A 25912-nucleotide genomic window follows, 5' to 3' on the forward strand; every position below is an offset into this window, starting at 1 on the left:
GTGATTGGTTTGATTAGGAGAGACCGTAATTTGGAACGGAAAAGCAAATTACTAAACCTAAATGGATTGACTGATCATCGAACAAGAAAATGCGTTATTTATTATTACTGGCGCTTTTGCTTTGTAAGTTTACATAAACATTTATTGACATACTTTATTGTTTGATTAATTTTAATGAATAGAAGATAGGTAGGAACACAATTGTATTCAAGTTTTTAGGGTTCCGTACCTTACAGGATCACTTCGTTGTCTGTCTGTATGTCTGTCTGTCTGTCTGTCTGTCCGTCTGTCCGTCTGTCCGTCTGTATGTCATGTCTGTCAAGAAAACCTATAGGGTACTTCCCGTTGACCTAGAATCATGAAATTAGGTAGGTCTTATAGCACAAGTAAAAGAATAAATCTGAAAATCATGGGTTTGTGGTTACTTCACACAAAAAAATTAAAAAGTGTTAATGAACAAATATATATACCAAGTGGTATCAGGTGGTTCATATGAAAGGACTTTATCTGTATATTCTAAAACAGATTTTTATTTCTTTTTAATCCATCCATTCGTTTTTGATTTATCGTGCAAAATGTAATGAAATGCATACCCGACTACGGAACCCTCGGTGCGCGAGACTGACTCGCACTTGGTTGTTTTTTTAAATAATAGTAATAGTAATATGTTTTATATTTGTGGTTTGTAATCGATAAACTCTGAAACTACTGAACCGATTTTAATAATTCTTTCCCCATTAGAAAGCTACTTTATCCTCAAATATCATAGGCTGTATATTATGTGTTATACCTACTTGTGTTGTGTGTGTGGTGTGTTGTGTATACCCGAGCGAAGCCGGGCGGATCAGCTAGTATCTAATATAATGAATATAATAATAAGCAATACAATAATAAACATTTCAAACTTCAGAAAAATATATTTGTTTATTTACCAGAGTTTATATTTAGGTATGGCATTTGCAACATCGATGCATTTGCATAAGTAGGTACCTACGTCCCATAGGGATACGTCCTCAATATAAATACTTATACTTATGACTTAATCAAATTGGAATTTGTTTTGGAATTGAGGAAGGTTTTATTGCACTATTTTATCGATAATAGACGATTGGTAGCAGGTTAAGGCACTATAATATAATATTACTAAATATTTCTATCTGACTTTGAAAACATCGTACCGATCCGATGTGCCCCAAAACCTTCATCTAAGCCCAAACCGGTGTCATTACAAAGACAATGTCAAAATCAAAGTCAAATCATTTATTCAATGAAGGTACTGTTGTACCTACACTTTTGGATAGTCAGTTGTTGGATTTGTAAATAGTGGTGATAATAATTAATTGCGTACCTAAACTTACTAGTAAAACTAAACCTGCGAGGGTTTTTATTGTTATTATTTTTGAGCGTAGTAAGTAGCATACGCCGGGTATCCGCTAGTATTTCAATAACTTCCACTTTCAGATAATATAGTTGCGAATGCGAACAGACTAAATTCCTACGATTACGATGACCCCGACGGAATCAAAAGGCATTCTTTTGTAGACGATAGGCGGAATTGGAGAAAGAAAGCTTTATTAAAACCGTTCGACCAGGACCACAAAGACTGGGATGACAGATATGATCGCGACATTCCCGACGTGTATTCCGACGATCCGGAGCCGAAACGTTTCGGAGGGTTGGATAGACAACGGGAGATGGATCCCTCAGCGAGCGTGTATAGAGGACAGAGGCATTATGAGGACGATGACAAAATGAATATGCTTCATAAAATGAGGAGCGCTGAGGTCGGACGCTCGCCGGCTTTTTCGTAAGTAGCCTTTTGATATTCTATTCCGTATAGGTACAGTGTTTTTTTTTTCAACTGGGACAGTATGGGAAAAACCAGAATCATAGGAGATCCAGGGATACTGTCTTAGGAACCTTTAGCTCTTTTTTTATGAAAACAATTTTGGCATAGTAAATTTTTTGTCAAGCGTGAGTTGTCTATAAAAATCAATGAAATTGACAAAAAGAAATTTAATACTGATCGACTCAGTTTCATGTAGGTAAGGATCATTTTTATTGAATCGAAAGAAAAACCAAATTTATTCTAAAGTAGCTTATTCCCGTGACTGTCCGCGCGGACTACACTTTAATCACTTTTTTACCCGTTTATGGGTTCAATTTTCAAAAAACCTCTCTTAGCGGTAAGCTACGTTGTAATAGCTACCTGTATGCCAAAGGGGAATGCCGAGATTATTATTGTCAAAAAATGATGTTATAATATTATTTGTTCAAAAATTTTAAGTTCTTAAGTATTATATACTGTGGATTCGATATAGTTTCATGTGAGGGTAGGCCTATCGCCACCTGGCATTCCCCTTTCAGCTCGATCCGTCCAGTGGTTTGAGCTGTCCGTTGATAGATCAGTCAGTCGGTCAGTCAGTCAGCTTTTCCTTTTATATATTTAGACTAATTACTAAGGTCACGTAATTGTCATCTGCATTGTGTTCATGGTTTATTATTTCTATTTACTTACACATATTATTTACAGAGGGAAAGAGTCAGAGAAGAAAACTCCGTTTACGATGACTTGCGAAAAGCAAAATGAAAGGTAGGATACAATGTGACGTCATGCACAAAAAGTTAAAATGGCGAGGAGTAAAATTTTACGCGTTATATTATCTATAGGTATAAAATATGTTAAAGGCATACGCATCAGCAATGCATCCATTTTTGGACATAGGTATAGGACTCTTTGAAATAACGTCAAGCTGTCTGTCTTTGTCCTTTCGCAGCTAATCAGTGCCACCCACTATTCTGATATCACCTAATTACCACAACTACCATATAGGTACTGAATGTGACTGACTTTATCCTTTATAGAAATCCCATAGCACGCTAAATTACTTGAAGTCAACTCGCCATCAGTTTCCACGTTTCGGTACTTACCAAAAAAAAATTCATAATAGCTCGTCATTTGCAAAGTGGGTTGCAAAAGTCAATATTCATACCTACATGATAAATTTTAAATATGATCCCAACTTAACAAATCCTGATTTGTGCAGCCCATTTTATTTTTATTGACGCTCAAAGTTAATGATAAACGTAACGTAGCTTTAATCGCCTGTTATGAAACTGGACCTAAATAGATTCATTTAATTCCGGAGTATTTATTTTTCCAGATACGAGCCATGCTTCGCTGGTTGCGCCGCAGTGACATGCGACAACCCGCGCGAACGACTGCGCCGCTGTTACCCTTTCTGCGAGCCCGGGTGCATCTGCATTCAGCCGTATGTTCGGGACGATCGCACCCATAAATGCGTCCTACCCGAGGAATGCACTAAGTAAGGAAATATTTACCTACTTTATATTATTTTGGACATGAGCGGTTAAGACGTCGCATTTCTAACTTTTCAGACCTAGGTGGGTTTTAAGAAATCAAATATCACTTGTTTTAACGGTGATAGAAAACATCGTGAGGAAACCTGCATGCCTGAGAGTGCTTTAAAATGTTCTCAAAGATGTGTGAAGTCTGCCAATTCGCACTGGGCGTGGTGGACTATGACCTATGAACCTTCTCATTCTGAGAGGAGAGCCGTGCCAGTATAGTGGACTGGTGATGGGTTGATCATGATGATGATGATTTTGGTGAGATCGTCCTTATGTTTGGCTGCCCATCATGCTGTCCTAATGTATATCATCATCATCATCATCAACAACACCGATAGACTTGCACTGCTGGGCATAGGTCTCTTCTAGGGACTTCCACACGCCACGGTCTTGGGCCGCCTGAATCCAGCGGCTTCCTACGACTCGTCTGATGTCGTCCGTCCACTTAGTGGGGAGTCTTCCAACGCTGCGCCTTCAGGTGCGAGGTCCCCATTCCAGCACCTTAGGACCCCAACGTGTATAGGATCCCTTACAATTTTATAACAGTAGAGATATTTATTTATGCGACACATATTGTGTTCCCTTTACAGAGGCCTCAAAGGAATTCCCGACCTCGGCGAGGATGCTTAGAGAAAACGAACAAATGTCATTGATACACACACAATAGGTACATGCAACCTTGAGGACCCTCTGGCGAAGAAAGAGGATCATATTCCCACGATATTTGAACCTTCTATTTACTCTGATATAAAGTAATTCTATTAAGAAAGACATTGCATCTCTTTTTTATATTAGGTATTTAAATAATTTTGTAGAAAAGCTAGAAAAGAATTGCTAAAGTTATTTTAGTTATTATTGTCTAGGTAGGTACCATATATTTTAAATTATTTTATACTTAACTAGCTGATGCCCGTGACTTCGTCCGCACGGAATTAGTTTTAAAAAAATCCGTGGGAACTCTTTGATTATCCGAGATAAAAGTAGCCTATGTCACTCTCCATCTATACCCATTACCCATGCAAAAAATTACGTCAATCCGTTGCACCGTTGTGACGTGATTGAAGGACAAAGCAACAAACCAACAAACAAACACACTCTCGCATTTATAATAAGGGTACTGAGGTACTGATTAATTTTATACTTTGACGTAAGATTTTTGCACCTTTATTATAAGTTTATTATATTTATGAATCATGTCATATTTTATGTGACATCAAATTAAGAAAAACCAACCTATACAGGATAAATTAAACAAAACCAATTCATTTACACAATACAACATTGTTAAATCGCTAAAAAGTAGGTAAAACAAAAAACCATTGTTCTCTAGAATGTGTCGCTTTGCTTTTTTGTTTCATTCACGCTTCCTTTGTATCGTACTTTTTCATTACGAAGATAAAATTTCAGATTTAGCAAACACTGCAGTTTTGTACTGCCTTCTGAAAAATAATAATAATTTAATTACTTACTGTATAACCTAGTAAAGTACCTACTTATTAAGTAAGTACATTACTTACACTTACAGTTGTACGTTGAAAATAATTCCATTAAGATTTTCAAGAGTGTGCTGTGTGGCGCTGCTTTTTTTTAACAACATCAAAACATTGCACATTAAATTACATATAATATATGTATATATAAAATAATAAACAATTGCAGTTTGTTACAAAAAAAATTTTTTTTTTTACTTTAACACGGATAAAAACGTTTCAAACGATTTTTTACGTTTGTGGTTTGAACATGTTTTATGGACGTTGTATCCGGTTACGATAGACTTTTTGCAACAACTAGGTAGCTTGTTGTACAAAAACATAAGTTTATGATTTTTCGAAGTTGTGTTTTGTGTTATCAGCACCCATGTGGAGCGCACTCATAGTATTTGTGCTACAATCCATACTACAATCCTGCGTTTCAGGCGATGGTACATACGGTGAGTAGAAATGGTCACTTAATTATGTTTTATACAATTTTTATGTTTAGTTATATTATTTTTTCACTGATATCGGTCGTGCGTGAAATCGGCTTAGTCGGCATGACTATTCCGAAGAAAATATAAAACATAGAGTTTATATACTTTGACGTAAGATTTTTTACACCTTTATTACCTGTAATCTCCCAAATCCACCATGATCCCAACAAACATCCAAACAAACGTTCCTCCCAGTGTTGTGGACAATACGCAGAGAAACTTTCAACTTTTATAAAATAACGAAGGTCTGGCACGCGCTGGCTCTTTCTCTATATCTTTAGCAGACCAATCAGATTTCTCAAGTCGATAGCAGGCTTTACATCATGAAAATAATATGGTTTAGCTACGTCATTAATTTGACAGTAATTCCTTTCAGAATGTGGTGATCATGGCAGATTCGAATACTGCATCGACGAGATACCAGGATGTGTGATAGGCTGCCACTGTCATCCAGGATATTATTTTGACACTGATACGAAAATATGCGAACCCAAGTAGGTATTTTCATCTTTTTAGGGTTCCGTACCTCAAAAGGAAAAACGGAACCCTTATAGGATCACTTGGTTGTCTGTCTGTCGGTCTGTCAAGAAACCTACAGGGTACTTCCCGTTGACATCATGAAATTTGGCAGGTAGGTAGGTCTTATAGCAGACATTTGGGGAAAAATCTGAAAACCGTGAATATGTGGTTACATCACACAAAAAAAAAAGTGGTCATGAATTAAAAATTTGTGTCGGAAAAATACGACTGTAGTACGGAACCCTCGTTGCGCGAGCCTGACTCGCATTTGGCCGGGTTTTTTTATATCTTCGGTCTTTGTAGAAGTTTTCGAAATATTATAAAAATGTACAAGTTGGTAGGTAGTTACTCAATAAAACAATAACTCCTACATATTTACTATTTATCTCAAGTAAGTCGTTTTTTTTTCCAGCACAAGATTGATCGAACATTATAGGCGGGAAAATGTGTTAAAAACGACTCGGGATCAAAAAATTGAAGTGACACCTAATACAGTACTAAATGATACTGACCCTGCTTCCACCTACAAGATTGATGGATCTGTTGATGAAATAGCCAAAGACGCAAATGACTTAGGAGACTGGCTCTACAATCAGTTCTTTAAAACCATAGAGAACCAAGTAATTAACAATACAAATGATAAAGATATTTTGACCAGACGGGGTGCATCACAACCAACAATCAAAATCCCCAATAAAAGTAAGAAACCACGTAAAGGTGGAAAATCATCAAAACAAAAAGGCAAAAAGGAACAATTAAGAAGAAAGTTACTTCGAATCACAGAAAATGATAGCTTGTTCGATTTATCTTCAAAATCTAGTTCAGATTCAAGTGATTCATGTTCTAGTGAGGATTTATCGTCTATGGACTACGAAGTAAATGAAAGTAATCATCATAAACATGACGATGACGAACACGGCCATAAAAAGATAGTCATGATAAATAAAAAGCCAAAGCGACCGTTGCCAAGCTTTATATTCTTGCCTAATTTAGATACACCATTTTATCCTCCAATAGGTTTGCCCCCACCACCAATTGTGCCCATGTATCCGATGGTACCAGTTCCTCCTGTACCGCTGTGTCCAATAACAGGTTAGCTTATACATGTACTAGGGTTACCCCAGTTTTGATTAGGTAGAAGACTATGAAGTAAGGTATCTATAAAAGTATCAATGTTAATTTAATTGATCTAAATAACAATCTTAATTTTTTCCAATTTGTCTTGAATACTTAATTCAATATTGTATTTAATGCTAATTTCTAAGTGTTGATAAATCATATTCATGCGTTAATTTTATAGTTTTTTTTTAAATTAATTACAATTTTTTCAGGTTGTATAGATAACGGCAACGTTGCAACTACTACTTCCGCTCCAACTACAATTGCTGCTCCTACTACAACTACTGCTCCAGCCCCTACGACAGCTTCTGTCAGTACCGTACTTACAGATACAACTGTTCCATCTAGCGTGCCTGAAACAACTGACGATACGACAACTACCGATGCAGCTAAAACTGACACGTAAGAGTTATTTCAAAAGGGGTTTGAACTTAGCGTAAGATATAATAAACATTCATATTGGTATTCACATTTCTCTAAAATTTCCAGAAGAGCACTGCGCTTAAAAAACAAAAAGAAGAAAAAAGCTGCAAAATTTTTAAACAATGATACGAGTAGAGCAGATACTGGACAAGGGTAATTAAATTATACATAAATGTTACAAAAGTATTATTTTGTTCATTGTTTCTCAGAGTCTATGTTACTAACCTACCTTATTCCTTAACATACAATTATTGAAAAATATAAACATTGCTAAGGAACGTACGTAGATCTACACATAGAAATTGCCTAGAATTTCGGCTGTTAGTCACCAAATAAGTAACCAAATAAATAAGCTATAACAGACAAATAAAGGCGTCCATTGACAATTGAAAAGAATTGTCCCTAATTTAATTTAGTTACTTTTGAGAAAATTTGTACTATACTTAAATAGTAATAAATATTTAAAACACTACTGATTGAAGATTTTTCTTACAGGATCAATAACTTAAAGTACTTCGAACGCCAGAAAATTGTAAGTTTTTCGTTTAATTTTAAACAATTAATGTATTTGGATTTGTTATTGTTTGATAAATATATAAATGTTCAAAATTAAATTTAAAAGTAAATAAATATTAATGTATGAAATTATGATGGATGATATAAATTTAAAAAAAAAATTTTTCAGTTGGAACGTCTTAAAGAAAAAATGGGAAATCCTTCTGCCAAGTTGTTCGGGGCACCTTTGAAAAAGATCAAAAAAAATTATTCAAACAAATTCATAGATCACAACGTAGACACCGAAAGTCAATTTTTAGATAATGGGATAGTTGATAATGAATTCTTGAATAACGACAGAAACCAAAAACTTATGCAGGAAGATGGAAGTTTGCCTGATAATGTAGACTTTAAATACATCACCGAGCTTATACATCGCGTCGATCTCAATAATAAATCAAATGATTTACCACCTATAGAATATAATCCCTTAGATAGTATTGAATTACATAAAAAACAGTTTTCTGACTATAGTGTTCCTTTGTATACACCTGATGGGCGAAGGACAAGCCGCCCGATGCATCACAAGTCAGATGAATCGTACTATGCTAATTTGGGCAGGCAAATAGCCACTATGATACGAGGAATTGATACACAAGAAAATGTTGAATTGGAGGAAACGTCAAATAAAATAAAGAATGATCCATATTTTAACAATAATTCACCATCATCATTTTGGGAACGTTCGGTGCGATCCCCATTAGCGTACTTAAAAACCAAAAACAAGAAATTTGAATACTTAAAAAGAAGTAATGAATTACTTTTTGACATGGAAAATAAAGTTGAAATTATAGCTTCTACAGCACCCTCTTTAACTTTACAAGAAATAGAAAATATAGTTAAAGTTATGGAAGCTGCCAAAAAGAAGATTCAGAGTAAAAATAAATCTAGTATGAAAAATCCAGGTACTTCTCGTAGAAATCTTAACATTGATTTGTGGCCAGAGAAGTCACGTGATTCAAGGAATAATTTTCAAAATTCTGTATTGCCATATTTTAATAAAATCAAACAAGAAAAAAACGCCAATAATTACAAAAGTAGTAAAAATAACATTGTAAAACCTAATGTCAATTTGCCAGATCTTCGCATGCACAGTTCTCAAAAGTTTGTAGCCTGGAATGGTCAAAATACCAATAGAATTATAAAACCAATAAATCAAACTCATAACATTCCAACACTAGCTACCCCATTATTTAACAAGAAATATGCACAAATTAATTACAATTTTGAAAACACTAACAAAATTCATCAGATTCCAGCAGTAGCAAACCCATTTTCACAAAATACAATAAAACAATCGTTTTTAAACCAACAGATAAATCCGTATTTGTTGCATCGTAGGAAATATTTCCAAGACAATAGCAATAGTTATTATGTAAATAGAAACGTAAAACTTTCTTATTTTTCACCAGTTAAAAGAATTTCAGGAGTACCACAATTATACTTTCCTGAAATAAATCATTTCGATTACATAGATTAAATATGGATTAAGTCAATTTTAATCTCAGTAACCCTTTACTGTGCATTTCACTGCAACGAGAAGTTTATATTCAGATGCTGAGCAACATTTTTCTTTAAATCTAAAATTAAATAATGGATTTTTCGATTTAGTGCCACTAAAAGTTGCATGACAGGCGGTTAAAATTATATTACGGAGTCAATAAAATTTTACCGTTCATAAAAGTAAAATAGGTTGCACGAGTCAGGATTTGTTAACTTTGGACCAAAATTTTTATTAATCTTAATCAAATGTATTTTTTTGTTAAAATAGGAAGGCATAGGTGATGGTGTACAGTTTTATAATAATTACTGCTCGCGACTTCGTCCGCGTGGACTACACAAATTTCAAACCCCTATTTCACCCTCTTAGGTATTGAATTTTCAAAAATATTTTCTTAGCGGTGGCCTACGTCATAATAGCTATCTGCATGCCAGATTTCAGCCCGACCCGATCCGTCCAGTAGTTTAAGCTGTGCATTAATAGATAGTCAGTCAGTCACCTTTTCCTTTTATATATTTAGATAAGTGGCAGGTGGCCTGACTTGGTGGACCAGGTGGGCTGACCTGACTTGATAAGATACAAAATCGGTATATTCTGGGCACCTTTAAAGTAGCGCACATTCGAAGACAAACTCTTAGAGAGACGGCTGCGGTGGTACAGTCATGCAATGAGAAGATTCGAGAATCGCGTGAAATTATTCGCTGGACCCAGACGACGAGGAAGACTTCAACAAAGCTGGATGTCACTTAAATATTGGACCTTAAAACAGCTCAAATAGACACATTGATGATCCAAGACAGAACAACAGAGAAATATGGTTAGGAGAGCCGACCCGAACTAACACGGCTGGCTAGTGGCTAGTTCTATACATATAACATCGATTGTTCAAATTGATACATAATACCAATAAACCGGATTTTTTTTACCTAAAATTGTACATGTTATTAACAATTTTTTCCTACTAAAGCTTAACTTAACTTAACTTCACTTATTGGTGTTTCCTAATATTGATCTGTCAACATTAAAAATATTTCCGTTATTATATTCATCAAAGGACCCTAACCTAATCTACTTGTAAATGTAAAAATCTCCTCCCCTCCTCTGCTTTATCTTTTAGGTAACACTTTTGCATTAAATCTGAAAGATGGCTGTGTTTAGGCGCTACTTATCTTGTATCCCATTCGTCCTTAGTCCTTTTTAGGGTTCCGTACCTCAAAAGGAAAAACAGAACCCTTATAGGATCACTTTGTTGTCTGTCTGTCTGTCGGTCGGTCTGTCTGTCTGTCTGTCTGTCTGTCTGTCTGTCTGTCTGTCAAGAAACCTACAGGGTACTTCCCGTTGACCTAGAATCATGAAATTTGGCAGGTAGGTGGGTCTTATAGCTGGTATTAGGGGAAAAATCTGAAAACCGTGAATTTGTGGTTACATCACACACAAAAAAAAAATTGTGGTCATAAACTAATAATTAGTATTGTCAATTTTCAAAGTAAGATAATTATTTCAAGTGGGGTATCATATGAAAGGGCTTGACCTGTGCATTCTAAAACAGATTTTTATTTATTTTCATGCATTATAGTTTTTGAGTTATCCTGCAAAATGTCGAAAAAATACGATCGAAGTACGGAACCCTCGTTGCGCGAGCCTGACTCGCACTTGGCCGGATTTTTTTTCACTATACTTAACTCGTAGCATTTCAGAACATGCATTCCACTGTAGCTCACTTGACATTATAATTAATAAGAAGTTAATAAGATTTGTAGGGGATGCACTTAGAAGCTATGGGCACGTATGGGTCTTCTCCACGTGAATGCATTTCTTACGCGTGTTAAAAAATCGTTGAAGGAATAACACAAACTGAATTCGATTTAACGACCACCGTTGACGAACTATTGAAAATTCAACAAAGCAATAAAAAAGTGTCGCGTTAGAAAAGCGTCTGTGTGGACTAGGGCTAACGCCGGAGACCAATCCACGTGGTTTGACTAATTATATTGATTCCGTACCTCAAAAAGGAAAAAGGTACTCTTATAGGATCACTTTGTTATCTGTCTGTATGTCCGTCTGTCCGTCGTGTCTGTCAAGAAACCATATAGGGTACTTATACGTACCCAAATTCACAGTTTTCGGATTTTTCTCCTAAAGTGTGCTATAAGACCATACCTACCTGCCGAATTTCATAATTCTAGGTCAACGGGAAGTACTCTCTAGGTTTCTTGACAGACAGACAGACGGACAAACAGACAGACAGACAGACAACAAAGTGATCCTAAAAGGGTTCCGTTTTTCCTTTTGAGGTACGGAACCCTAAAAATAAATAAATACCTATCAACTGTATAAATAAAATAGATTTATGATTAAGATTCTAATAAGATGTTCCAAAATGATTCGAATGTTTGTAATAAACTTGGTTAGGACACTGAAAGATAATGTGGCACTTTTAAATACGGAGGAAATCCGTGGAGAATTGTGGAATAAATTAGTGCTTGCTTGAAACAAGTAATCCGAGGAGTCATCTATCTGCATCTCAAAGGATTCGATATTAAGACTACGAAGGAAACTACTACTAACTATTTATTGTAGGGTTTCTTCTTAGATGCACATTTAGAACCCCTCGTAGCTTTAGTCTTAAGCCACGATTACACCTGTAAGTTTTACTCACGTAAGCTGATGATTTTATTGTACATTTTTTGACTGCCTATTGTTGGATTTGTAAGATGATGTAATGGTGATAATTAATTACGTAAGCTTAAAACTAAAGCTACGAGCATTCCAAACGGGTCCCAAGTCTAACAAGAGCCCACAACATGGCCATAAATACTTTCACATTTATAATATTTTCATTGGAACAACATCGTTATGAGGTGAACAGAGCAGAGATTTCCGAACGAGTTGGTTCAATCAGACAAGCTATAAAAGCTCTAGTATACCTACATACGAATATAAGACGAGTACTTACATATCTCGTAATATCGAGACGGGCTTGCAAATAGGGGCCGAATTTATTTGGCTCGGTATCGAAGCGTTTCCAATTTTCATATTTTCCGCGATGGGACGCCCGCTCGTCCTATCTCGTAGGTCCTAAAGCTCCCGCGTTATTTTTACGATACGTAATTGATTTGCAGTGGTTTAAATCATGCTTTTTATACATTATCGTATTTCATCAACCCTTTCGTTTCGTAGGCTGACCATATAACTTCGTAGGGTAACCATATCATATTATATCAGACTTAAGATCTCGTAGAACTAAAGTAGTTTTATTTAAAGCAGTGATTAATATGATGTTGCTATCACTTGCTTTGTTAATTTATTGGTTTTTTGGTTTATCCTTCGTTGCAACGGAGCAACGGATCGACGTAATTTGTTGCATGGGTAAAGCTGCTTTTTATCTCGGAAAATTATAGAGTTCCCACGGGATTTTATAAAACCTAAATAAACGCGGATGAAGTCGCGGGCATCAGCTAGTAAATTATAAATTAAATACGCTGACGTAAAGGAGTATTTTATAAGAATCTGCAGTTAAGTATAATATATTATTATTTCACAAAATCGTCTAAATTAAAACAAAGGGTCTATATTTTATGGTCCTAAGTTAATATAATAAAGAATTTTGAATTGTACTGCTCTTGCTAAATTAAGGACTATCTATAAGTAGGTATATTAAAAGAGATGATCGTTAAATGAAACCTAAAATACACAAGTCTACGTTGTCGTAAGTAAGTATTTTATGTTTTCGTGTACCATTTTATGAGATTTATCCCTTGTTTTCCCCGTAGGGACCGAAAGTCGGTGATCCACGACAACTAACAATGTAACTCTCTTGTCGGGCTGCCACATTCCCGCGTTATTTTTTTAGCTTTCAGCCTTTTATATTTATTATCACTTAGGTTAAAATTTCAGAAAACAAGTAAGTATTAAATTAAGGCATAAGACGTTTGAACAAACGGCTGTCCACAGCGGGTATCAGTGCGGTATTTATTAAGTGCGGTATCCAATATACCATACAAGGATATATACATATAATACAAGAAAGGCAGTGTCTATTCAATACACAATTACATCTTGATTCTTGCATAATTGTGTACTTTGTCTACGTATACCTACCGTGTTTCTTTCCGCAAGCTTGCGTCTATCCAATTTTCAAATGAGTTCAAACGTTCACAAAAATAATAAGAATTTAATATTAAAATTATTGTCTTTTTTTAAAAAGGGGAACTGTTAAATAATTTTGTAACGAAACTATTTAGTAATATCTTCGCTCAATTCCGTGGCAAGGGATTTCATTAGAATAACGTTTACTATTCGACCTAAAAACACAGTAGGTCCCTCATCTAATCCTAATTTGTTGGAGGATTTGATCCGGGAGCGAATTCATTATTGGAAGCGGACTCGGGGGGCTAAAATCAGCGGCGGTCGAGCCTCCCGAAATTTCGCACGCACGGACCTGAAAATTTTATGGCCAATTAAGCTAATGTGGTTTTGAACAAAGATTTTACCTGTTTGAAAACTTAAAAGGGGCTTGGTTGAGTATTGTGATTTGACAAAATATGTAGTTATATTATTGTTTTATTAATATTAGAATGTGTGTACTATGTATGTCTGAACCTAAGTCTGGCTGGAAGCGTATCTACTTATTTGAGGCTCTATCGCTGAACCTGTCTTGGCAAAATCCATACTAATATTAAGTATAAGTGCGAAAGTGTACCTGTCTGTCTGTCTATCTATCTGCTAGCTTTTTACGGCCTAACAGTTTAACCAGAGTTAAATTTGTTACAGAGTCAGCTTACATCCCGGGGACAGACATACTTAGGCTTCTTTTTATCCCGAAAAATCAAAGAGTGAGTCCGTTAACCGTTTAACCGATTTATATGAAATCTGGCACAGAGATAGCTTACTCCCCGGAAATTGACACAAGCAACTGTTTATCCCGTAAAATCAAAGAGTTCCCACGAGATTTTTAAGGCAAGGTTAAGGTTTAACATAAAGATAGCTCTACATCCTTACCACGGAATTATTCCGTGCTGCCATGAGATGACAGAAATTAAGTATGTAAACAGTTTCTGCGTGGATGAAGTAGAGATAATATTTTATAAAATATAATACTTAGTTTTTGCAAATGAAAATACAAAAAACAAAAATACCAAACTTATTCTAGAACATAAAAATTACAAATCGAAAATATCATCTAAACCACCGCAACGAGGCAGGGTGCCCAGAACGCTGGCAGCGTTAAAACGTATATAAAATTAAAATTTATATTTAAAGTTTTAGATAGGTACATAATTATTATATGGATATTTGGAAAGCCCGTCAAGTCTTTGACTAAGATATCTAAAAATTAGCTGTGTCATCAAAAGTAATTATGTTAGACCGTACCTTTTTTTTCGCTGGTAAAATTGCGATTAGGCATCCCGCATGAAAACGGGTATGTGGGACTCACTGGCACTATGGGCATACGAGTGGGACTCACCGGCACAGCTGCAGCATACCCACCAAAAAACCGCGTCAAGTATAACGTAACATCTCAGGAGGGAACTATAAGCGCTAAAACTTTTTAATCTAATTTTCAAGCGGGCTTTTTAGGTGACCTATATGCCAGCCTCAGCTAAAACTTTATGGATTCGTTAATCATGATCCCCACTTCAAGAAGAACCATTTTCCTTTTTCCTCTCGAGCCGTAATATGCCATAGAAGTCAAACTTTCCCAGCGTTGTTATGAAAATTGTTTCGACTCGGTGTCAGCACTTACAGAGTTTACTCCGGGAGGCAGGGAAGTTCCGCGGTTTTCTTTTCAACTGTTATTGCTGTGAATTTTTTAGTAGACCGTTTGTAAGCAGTGATATTGAGCTGCAAATTAGGTCGTGCGAGTTCTTACTCTGGGACCACGGTAGAAACTAAATGCTACTAGTATATAGTATGCGCTAACTATTAGGTATTGAAGACAAAGTGTTTTTTATGCTAAAATAAACAATAAGCAGTAATGAGCCTTATTGAAGGTTCGTATCGTATCGAAATGACCACTTCCGTAACATCCCTCCTTAAAATGCACATAGGTATAAGTAACTCTGAAAAGTTAGAGGTGCGTGCCAGGGATTGAACCTCGGACCCTGGACTATACCTAAAATGGAAGGCATGTATTTAACCCAAACCAAGAATCTAGAAAAAACAAGCCTTTAGAGCCTCAATAGCTCAACCGGTAAAGAAGTGGACTGAAAACCGAAAGGTCGACGGTTCAAACCCTGCCCGTTGCGCTATTGTCGTACCTACTCCTAGCACAAGCCTGACGCTTAGTTGGAGAGGAAAGGGGAATATTAATCATTTAACATGGCTAATATTCTTTAAAAAAAAAAAAAAACTAGGCATCATTGTACATTTTTGATTGTCAATTTTTGAATTTATAAAATAAACGATGTAATGGTGCTAATTAATTACGTAAACTTTAAACTAAAGCTACGAGGGTTCCAAATGTGCTTTGGTCTGAAAAGAACCCCCACATCAAACACAGCCGGGTATTCATTTTATTACCACCATTTCACAATATCGCTTAAAACTTAATAGAACTATCAAAGCTGTCTAGTAAAAATTCACCATTATATTTATAACTAGCTGATGCCCGCGACTTCGTTTGCGTGGAATTAGGTTTTTTAAAAATCCCGTGGGAACTCTTTGATTTTCCGGGATAAAAAGTAGCCTATGTGCTTCCCCGGGATATGAGCTACCTCTGTACCAAATTTCATCAAAATCGGTTAAACCGTTGGGCCGTGAAAAGCTAGCAGACAGACAGATAGACACACTTTCGCATTGATAATATTAGTATGGACAGTATGGATATATGAAATACGCAAGTGAATGTATTTATTTGTATTGAAAAATTACAAATGCAACACAAGGGTGTAACAGGAAGTGTTCCAGTGTGCCTCTAATTTTGGTTGCGGCAATTCCGCCCGAAGCCTTCCCATCCGCGCCGTGGCTTCACGGTCTCTCCGCGGTAATAAAATAAGCAGTTTTTCCGATTCTACGTTTCATCTTGTCGTTTCGTATTCTGGAGGCAACTTTCGTTTTCAGAGAAAATTGGACAATGCTCTGAACGTCTCTTGCGGGTTCACTTTAATGTCACTAAGTGCGAAGAGGAGTAAGTGCGGGAAGCTAACTCTCGTGTTTGATTAGACGGAAAAAGCCGCAACCTACTGAGGATTCACTGTTGTCTGTTTATCTATCTACTCCGCAATTTCATCACACATACAACTTCTTTATACGATGCAATATTTCTATAGATAGAAAGATAAAAAAATTCAAAGACGTAGCCATGTTGGTAAATCTTTATTTATTTAAAACTTTAACAGCGCTGGTTTCCAGGAGTATTTATAGACTTGTTCCCTACGAATAACAATATAGGTAGATATTCCTGACAGTGAACCTTTATTGATAAACAATGGATTATAAAATATAATTAAAGTCTACTTAAACTACATTATTATCAAACTCCTCATTAGAAGATACTTTTTTTGATGACAATATTAATTCATGGTATGGGTAATTGGCGACGTAGAAACCTTTTTATTCACAGACAGACTAAATAAAAGAAAAAAACTACCTACTCTAAAAAATCTTAACTTGTTTTACATTGAAGCATTTGAAGTTTGTTCTTCGGCTTGAGAGTCGAGGTGTCTGACCTGCAATTTGATTTCATCTGTCTGCAATTCCTTTGGTAGTTTAAAATCTATTAGGTACCCTTATATTTTGTTATATGAAAAGTTTTATGACTTCGAAATCAAGTTTCCTTTGTTTGAATGGTAACGTAGACGCACACACATAGCTTGAAATGGGTAGAGGTACTACTAATATTTTGGAAACTAGTCAAACTACATTTGTTTAATTTTGACGATTTATAATAATCAACCCATAGTTAATCGTGTTATTTCCATTAACGATAAACTAAACGAATAACTCATACCATCACAATAAAATTACTGAAGTATTTATTTGGTTTTATATAATAAGTATATGATATTTGTCTACATTTTAGTTATATTCTAGGACAAAGGTTACTTCTATATTACTACAATATTACTATCACAATTCGTTATAAATATCTACTGAATATGGATGCAACAGCTGGCTCTTAACACGCATAAATCTTCCCTAGATCCACCAAATTCGAACTACATTAAACTAGCGGCACGCTATGATGGCCGGTTTGACGTTTGTCCGCTCATGAAGTTCCGTATTAATTGATAACGACTTTGAAGGAAATAATTGTATTACTTTATTGACGATAGTGATGTGCAGAGATTCATAAATTTTATCGAATGTAGTTTTAGGTTTAGGACTCAAAATTTATTTATTAAATTGATTTCTTAAATGTATACAAGTGTAGAAAAATCAGTTTGCACCATTTAAGGGGTGAATGTACTTGTGAATATGAACAATTTTCACTATGTGGACAAACCTCTGAAATCGCAAAAAAATATCAATAAATTTTTAAAAATGGAATCTAATACGATCGTCACATAGGATCGCTGGCTAGCACAACTACTACCTCCGGCAAACTCGCGTCAATGCTCAATGCAAAACAAAGCAGTTTCGAATTGACGTTGCTTCGAAAAGTATAAACTGTCAGTGCAATGCGATTGTGATATAGTTTTGACCTGGCTTTGGATTTCAAATATTGATACTGCATTACTGTTGACCCTTGCTCGTTAATTTGGACTCTGTTCAAGCCCTTTGTTGTGGATTTCGTCGATATGACCGAACGTACGCAGAGAACTGTTCTAAATAGTCAGACACGTGAGTTCCTAATACGCCTTCGTAACTATTTCGATCGTGAAGCTCAAAATGGAGGGCCAATTTTACCTATAACGTCAGTGGTTGAACGCGTAGCTGATGCGCTTAATATTGGACAACGAACTGTTAGACGGATAACTAAAAAAAAATATGGCGAGACTGGCACAGAAGAAAATAAACTTCACACACCAAAAAAGAGAAAACGAGCAAAACCAGTCGTAGGCATCGATAGCTTTGATGCCGATGCTATCCGAAGACATGTTTACGGCTACTATTTACAGAAGGAGTATCCAACAAGAAAAAAGTTGGTGCATTCACTGAAGGAAGCTGGATTATTCTTCGGTGGGGAAAGTTCTTTAACGAAGATTTTGAAGACCATTGGATTTCGATACAAAAAATGTAACAAACGCAAAATATTGATGGAAAGATTTGATATAGCGATGGCAAGGTATACTTTTTTACGGCAAGTGAAAGAAATCAAAAATTGGCAAAATGTTGTGTTCTTGGATGAAACATGGCTTAATGCTAACCATACTGTAGGCCGTTCTTGGAACGATGACACAGCAGCATCTACTTCCAAAGTTCCTGTAGGAAAAGGATCGCGACTTATAATTTGTCACGCCGGAACCATCAACGGGTTTGTCGAAGGTTCTCTCATGGCTTTTGCGTCAAAAACCACTGGAGACTATCATGAAGACATGAATGGAGAAAAGTTTACTGAATGGTTTACCTCAATGTTGTGTAGCCTCCCTGAACCATCTATTATAATTATGGACAACGCCCCATACCACTCGATGCAAATTGACAAGCCACCTGCCCAATCCCAAAAGAAAGCTGATATCGTCGCATGGCTTCGTAAAAATGGCGTAGATGCAAACATGAATATGTTAAAAGCGGAATTAGTACGTCTTTTAAAAGAAAACAAACCAACCAAGATCCGATACGTCATTGACGAAATAGCATTAGAACATGGGCACAGAGTTATACGGTTACCGCCTTACCATTGTGAGTATAATGCGATTGAGTTGGTGTGGGCTCAAATTAAGGGATATGCTGCAAGACACAATACAGAACCCCCATTTACCACAAAAAAAATGCTAAAATTATTAGAAGAAGCTTGTGAACATGTGACTAAAGGAGACTGGGAAAAGGTTGTGAATAGAACTGTTAAATTAATAAGGGAAGATTATGAAAGAGATGTGAAAATAGATAATATTATAGAAAACGAACATATAATTATTAATGTATGTGATGATAGCAGTGACGACAGTGAAAATAGTAGTATGGACGAATCTGATTAATTATGGCCTTTTGTGGCACCTTTTTCGGTATCTTTTGTATTCATATGTTTCTTGTGTGCATATAAAGTATGTATATTCATTTTCGTTCAAATATTCAGTTCGTTCAAATAAATTAAATAAACATATACATTTTTGTTTTATTAAACGTATTTAATCAGGTACAAAAACAAAACTTAATTGTTTTTTGTTCGAGAATAAATTGACATTCCACATCACTATTGTAATGTGTCAAACCGGCCATCATAGCGTGCCGCTAGTGTAGTAGAGTCAATGGCATAAAAATGGGATATCTTTATAAATAAAACAAAAAGCTGTCTGACTGAATGACTGATCTATCAACGCACAGCTCAAACTACTGGCTGAAATGCTATGATGACGTAGATATCCGCTAGGAAAATATTTTTGAAAATTCAATCCCTAATGAGGTAATATAGGGGTTTGAAATTTATGTAGTCCACGCGGACGAAGTCGCGGGAATAAGCTAATTCAGTTACTTATGCTCCTACCCAAGGTAGTTCGTAAAAAAACCGCATCGATCGTGTATTTACCGTTTTTTTAAATTACACTAGTATGCCTAATGTAATTTAATATAAGATACGCTTGCGCTTATATTTCATGATTATTGTTAGGTTTCTATTCATTTTCAGTATATTAAATTATTCAGTAGTTAGGTACAATACGCCTCTAAAATTACACAATTGAACTAGGTACATACTTACTAAATAAATTTTGTGCTATACGCCACTTAGATAAAAGTCGCAATCAATCCTGAACCAATGTTTCAATCGTACACAAAGAAAAATCTTTCAAACAAAGAAAATTTTTCGTCGTGTTTTAAGCTTATTACTTATTATAAGGACGATGCATGCGGTTTAAAAATATTTCACTAGTAATTCTAATATTCTTCCGAACTAATAATAATTATCTAGTACGAGTGCATCGACAATTTTCGATAATGAATTGTGATTTAAACTATGAATTTGAACGTGATTTTCGTCAATCACGTCGCAAAACGGTTTTCTAATCGGTTTGTCTGTGGCTTTACGAGAGACTATACAAGATTAACTTTACTAGATAGACTACACCAACATACTTATCCCAGTAGGCAGTACCTACCTACCTATGGTAACACTGGTGGCAAAAGCTATCATTTTAATTTATTGCTAAAAGCGCAGCTACCTTGCATAGAGGCAGTAATGGCGGCCCGGTGCAAAATGTTTCAAAGTTTCGCCCCGGATTGAGAAGTAAAGCGCGAAATTTGAATTTTTCCGCCCTTACCTGCTCCTATAAATCAGGCACAAAGTCGTCCTAAGCTCTCCTGAGCGTGTTCTCAAACCTCTTAAAATTCAAATTATAGTCCCTACGAGAACGATCGTCATACTATGGAAATTATTTTCTACCTACATGCGAGTAGGGATATAAATATTCTTATATTTTTAATCGCTGCAGCTGTACGGAAATAGTTAAATAGGTAGGTAGTTATATTACTTACTAATTATTAAACTTCATAAAATCCTGAATAAAACTAAAAACTTGTAAAATATTGCCATAATAATGCATGAAAAATTTTTGACTTTGAAAGGCATTCAAATAAAAAAAATAAAGGGGTAAATTCGGTAAATTAGTAGTTTAGTTAGAGCTTTCTTTATCCATACTGATGGAAAATGTGAAAAATGGACCCTCGCAGTTTTTTTAATAGTAGCCGGTAAGTAAGCACCTATATCAAATTAAAGCTCAGTTAATCCAAGCTTATAAATAAATTGTATGATTAATTAAATCTTTTGGTAGAGGCGTTAAAAATCTAGTGTAGTGTCATGGTAGGCAAAAGAAAACACAAAAGCTACTGGCCTAAGAGCCAGCGCGTGACTTTATATTTTGACGTAAGATTTTTTACACCTTTATTACCTGCTATCTCCCAAAGTCACCATGATCCAAACAAACAAACGTTAGGACCCAGTGCTGGGGACAACACGCAGAGAAACTTTCCGCTTTTATATTATAAGGAAGGTCTGGCACGTGCTGGCTCTCTCTCTATACGATCATAGAGGTCGTCGCCCGTAGTGAATTCTCAAATCTCAAAAGTCAAAACAATCGAATATTCAAATGTAATAATTTAAAAACGCCATCTTAATACTGTTAACTAAATCTTTCTGGTTCGAGAGACAGACGTCATGGAAAAACGGAAAAGCATCCTCGACGACGACGACATGTTCTTAAACAATTAGTAGTGGACAACACTAATAGATGGCGCTGAAGGCGTTACAACAGAAAATTCTTTTAGATATACTAGATGACACTAGTGGTACATTTATTGCGTTACAACTTACAAGATTCAAATCTGGGGAATACGGAAAATTCCTCTATTATATCAATGAAGGCTTATTTAGCAGCAGTGATGTAAATTATTGATAGTTAGGAATACAAAACTGCGGTAGGTATTAGGTAGGTAAAGAAGTAAAGAATGTAATGTAAATAAACAAGTAAGTAATATCAGAGCTAGTCCGGGTCAGTTTTGCATGCGGGCAAGATTCCATTTTTGTGCTCCCCAGGCCTCAATTAGCAATATTTTTTTATATTATTTTGTTTAAATCTTCATATTATAAGGACCTTTATAATTTAGACTTCCAAAAAATTATTTTCTTCCATATATGTACCATTAAAAGTACCTAGATAATCACCAGCAAACATACCTTTAAGCGTAGCGAGCCCGAAATTATTTTTATTCAAATAGAAAAATATCTCGGAAAATAAGTGAAATCTAGGTACCTACTTATAAACTCAGAAAGCGCGAGTGGAGCGAGCGCATTTTTTTTTAATATCGCTCAAGGGATGCGCATATTTTTGTCCTTTGCGCAATCCCCAAAATCAAATCTAGGCAATAAAAAATTAATAATTTATCTATATCTGTCTAAGTTAGTATTCAAACCTGCATTTATCAGTCGCACAAACACAATTAATATTGAATCAGATATATATTATACAGAAAGATCCATGAAACTATGAATCAGCTTAGCTTATTAACAGTTATCTGTGGAAAGATCTATTTTATTACTAAACTAATTATTATTATTAGTTATGGTTATAGTAGGTACATATTTATTTATAACTCAGCTAAGCCCATTTAGATCATTTATATTTACTAAGTATTTATTAAACTGCAAGTTCGCTAAATAAAAACTTACCTAATAATATGTTTAACGTATTTAAATATTATGATGTGATACCTATAGGTGCTATATAGGTGAAATAAATTACTTACATACTTAGTATTTACACGCAATGAATGCGCCAAAATATAGTGATAAATGAGACCGGAATAGACCACAATGAACCATATCAGTAAGTACCTATTACATATAATTATAAATATTAATATTACGCCAGCTGAGACCTCAGAATGAAAAAGGGTGATTGCGCAGTACAGCATTCTGTATTGGCGGGCGACAGAGTTACCCCTATAGGCTCCTTGAACGCGCGTCTCCTGAAATTCAGTCATAAAACTTGTTTATTTTAGCGTAACATACACCAACAGTATATTTAACAGTGAAATCTTCTCTGTACGAGCCAGATAAACATAAGGTAAACAAACATTTAGCTCTAAATAAAGAAATACTAACTGTAAGTTGTACCTATTTCATCTAACTCATTTTTCTTGTTTTAAAAAAGTAAGTAGGTCAACTTTTGTAATTGGTGGCTGTAGTTGATATTATGATATTTTCCGTGCGTAGGTATAGCACACGAGTAGAGGTATAGCGCTAGCCTATTTTTGTACGAAAATCATTACGTCATTTAGTACGTAGGTATCAACATAATACCTACCTATCTTGCACATAACTTTTATTTTCTATTACATTATAAATTATAACATTTATAGGAATCGTCGCATTGCGTTAAAGGTTTCGCAGACTCGTGAAGGATTGGGGTCGGTAACCTGCGTTGTTTGGTCGATTCCGTACGTGTTGTGATTATAAATAGGATAACGTGACATTTTAGTAGATAGAGTACAATGTGCAGTTCCAAAACACAAATTCCATTGATAATTTAATAGGTACCTACCTACCTACTTACCTATTTTCGCGCAGATTTTCTCTTATCTTTTCTGTATTACTATATTTTGTATTTTCAGATTTTTTATTGAAAAATATTTCAATGTTATATTTTTATTGAAAACTTACCTCTGCCTGTACCTAACCTTAAATCATTGAATAATTAATTAACAATTGACGCATCAGTACGACACATGCTGCACTGATTGGGTCAAAATGCCTCGTTTAGCAAAAATCAGTGTGTCTCAACTCTCAATGCCATGACCAAATCGTGAGGTTCTTACATAAAACCTATCTAACGCTGACCGCAGAGACGCGTGGACGTAGTGTACCTAATTATTGTGATATTACTTAGAGTCGTGCGAACCTTGAAATCGCAAAACCTACACCAGTTCAAGAACTTTTAGATTAAATATACTAAACTTATTAATTATAGATATAGCTAAATTTCATCAGGTGAGTACATAAAGCTTCTATGGACTTAGTTTTTATTGAATAGTTCCTAATTACTGACCAGTTGCCTTTCAATGTCCCCAGAATGTACCTACCTATTTATTATGTTATATTGCATGTTGTTGTTGTATTGTATCTTTGTAGTTTGTACCGAAGTTCAGCAGTTCAGTCTTGAAAAGGCTTCGTACATCTACCTATCGCCAGATACCTCTTGGAGGATTCATATTATATTTTCATCACATCCTTGCCAATTTATAATTATTGCCATCCTTAATAATTTGTTAACTATCTTGACTTGCATGCCTGAGAGTTCTCCATAATATTCTCAAGAGTCTGTGAAGTCTACCAATCCGCACTTGACCAGCGTTTTAGGCCTATGGCCAAATCCTTTTCATTCTGAGAGGAGACCCGTGCTCAGTAATGAGCCGGCGATGGGTTGATCATGATGATGATGAATATATTAAAATAAGTAAAATAATAAGGAAAACATTGTGGCTAATTCCTTTGTACACAATCTCTAAACTAAACTAAAATATCACGTCTAAATCTATTGCTATCCCTTTCATAATGTTGCTTGCGGAAAAGGAAAGCACTAGATTTAGACCTGTTAATTTAGTTTAGTTTAGAGATTGTGTACTAGAGAATCGGCCCCATTGTCGATTTTATAGACAGCGTAGGTATGTAGATGATAAAAACATTCATTAAAATAGGAAGGTCTGTACCTTAATATTTTTATTTTAAAAGCAGATTTTTTAATATTACAATAAAAGTACCTAGTCATATTAAATTACATTGACCTCATTTTATTTGCATATTTAAACAGTGGCAAGTCAGCAAGTAGCGCGTTTTACGTCACGCCAGCCGCAGTGTACACTGTACATGTATAATGTTATATCTAACTACCAAAGCGTAAGTAGGTCAAAGAAGATCACCGCCCACTGCGCTGGGTCATCGACTTACTTATGGTCATGTCTAACCATTATTAAAGTTCTTCACTCGCACATTAATCGCAGCGCGAAATCCCGTGAACTATCCGTGAAAGACGTAGACACTCCCGTACCTTTGTTTTCACTTCTCTCAATAAAAAAACACACCCCTCCCTCGTCCTCCTTTTTTGGAAGTTGGTTAAAAATGACAAGCTTTTCCATCACCGAAAGGCGAAATCTATTTTGAGAAATACCCTACTTCCTGTTGAACAACAATCTCAAAATCTGACGCTCCGTACAAGACCGTGGGTATGATAATTATGTAGGGGTGATCTTTCTATTCGATAGTAAAATGGCGAGGGCGAATTCGGTCGAATAGTTTCTTGGTACACTGCAATCTCCGAAATCCTGTAGTAGAAAACCAAGAGACAGGCAACCTTGCGCCAATGTTCTAAACTTTGGAGCTTAGACAATATTATTCTAAGCTCCTTGAGCAGCGCTTCGTCGCCAATGAGTCTTCTCATCTCTCGTCTTCTCTCGCACGGCAATCCACCGACTTCTTACGTGTTACGTAATCTTGTGTTTACCTAACCTACCTCACAATCTCGTCGCAGAGCTAAATAACAGTAAACATCTCTATCTTGCACAACACGGTTTACGTGATGTAATTGTGTTTGAGCGACCTGACACAGTCTCTACCTAATTAATTGCATGATGTTCACAGCATAATCTCGCTTAGTAAATAAATAAACACTGCACTAAGTACGCACTACGTACCATACAAAATATTACGTACGTAATTTTCCTTTTTACCTTTGATTTTCCGAATTGCAGTTGCCGGCTGATTGATAACTAGCCACGAGATTATGCTTTGTATAAACATTGAAAATTGTCTTCCATTTATACCTACCTTTAAAATCTCATAGCTCTAATATTTTTCATCACTA

At 35.5% G+C, this 25912-nt stretch overlaps 3 protein-coding genes across 3 annotated transcripts in view; all 3 read left to right on the top strand.

The window, feature by feature from the left end:
* Positions 1-25912, top strand: part of LOC117991118 (L-xylulose reductase-like) — a 345757-nt gene that overhangs the window by 18568 nt on the left and 301277 nt on the right. The window lies entirely within an intron of this gene.
* Positions 28-4141, top strand: LOC117991015 (uncharacterized). The gene is made up of 5 exons (XM_034978539.2): positions 28-123; positions 1462-1807; positions 2534-2593; positions 3165-3326; positions 3963-4141. The coding sequence occupies exons 1-5, from the start codon at positions 90-92 to the stop codon at positions 4000-4002; spliced, it is 642 nt and encodes a 213-aa protein (XP_034834430.1). The 5' UTR covers positions 28-89; the 3' UTR covers positions 4003-4141.
* Positions 5058-10103, top strand: LOC117991486 (uncharacterized). The gene is made up of 7 exons (XM_034979083.2): positions 5058-5302; positions 5718-5835; positions 6273-6952; positions 7192-7381; positions 7469-7555; positions 7898-7934; positions 8088-10103. The coding sequence occupies exons 1-7, from the start codon at positions 5230-5232 to the stop codon at positions 9435-9437; spliced, it is 2535 nt and encodes an 844-aa protein (XP_034834974.1). The 5' UTR covers positions 5058-5229; the 3' UTR covers positions 9438-10103.

This window comes from Maniola hyperantus, chromosome 19, assembly GCF_902806685.2.
Source record: "Maniola hyperantus chromosome 19, iAphHyp1.2, whole genome shotgun sequence".
NCBI classification, from domain to species: domain Eukaryota; kingdom Metazoa; phylum Arthropoda; class Insecta; order Lepidoptera; family Nymphalidae; genus Maniola; species Maniola hyperantus.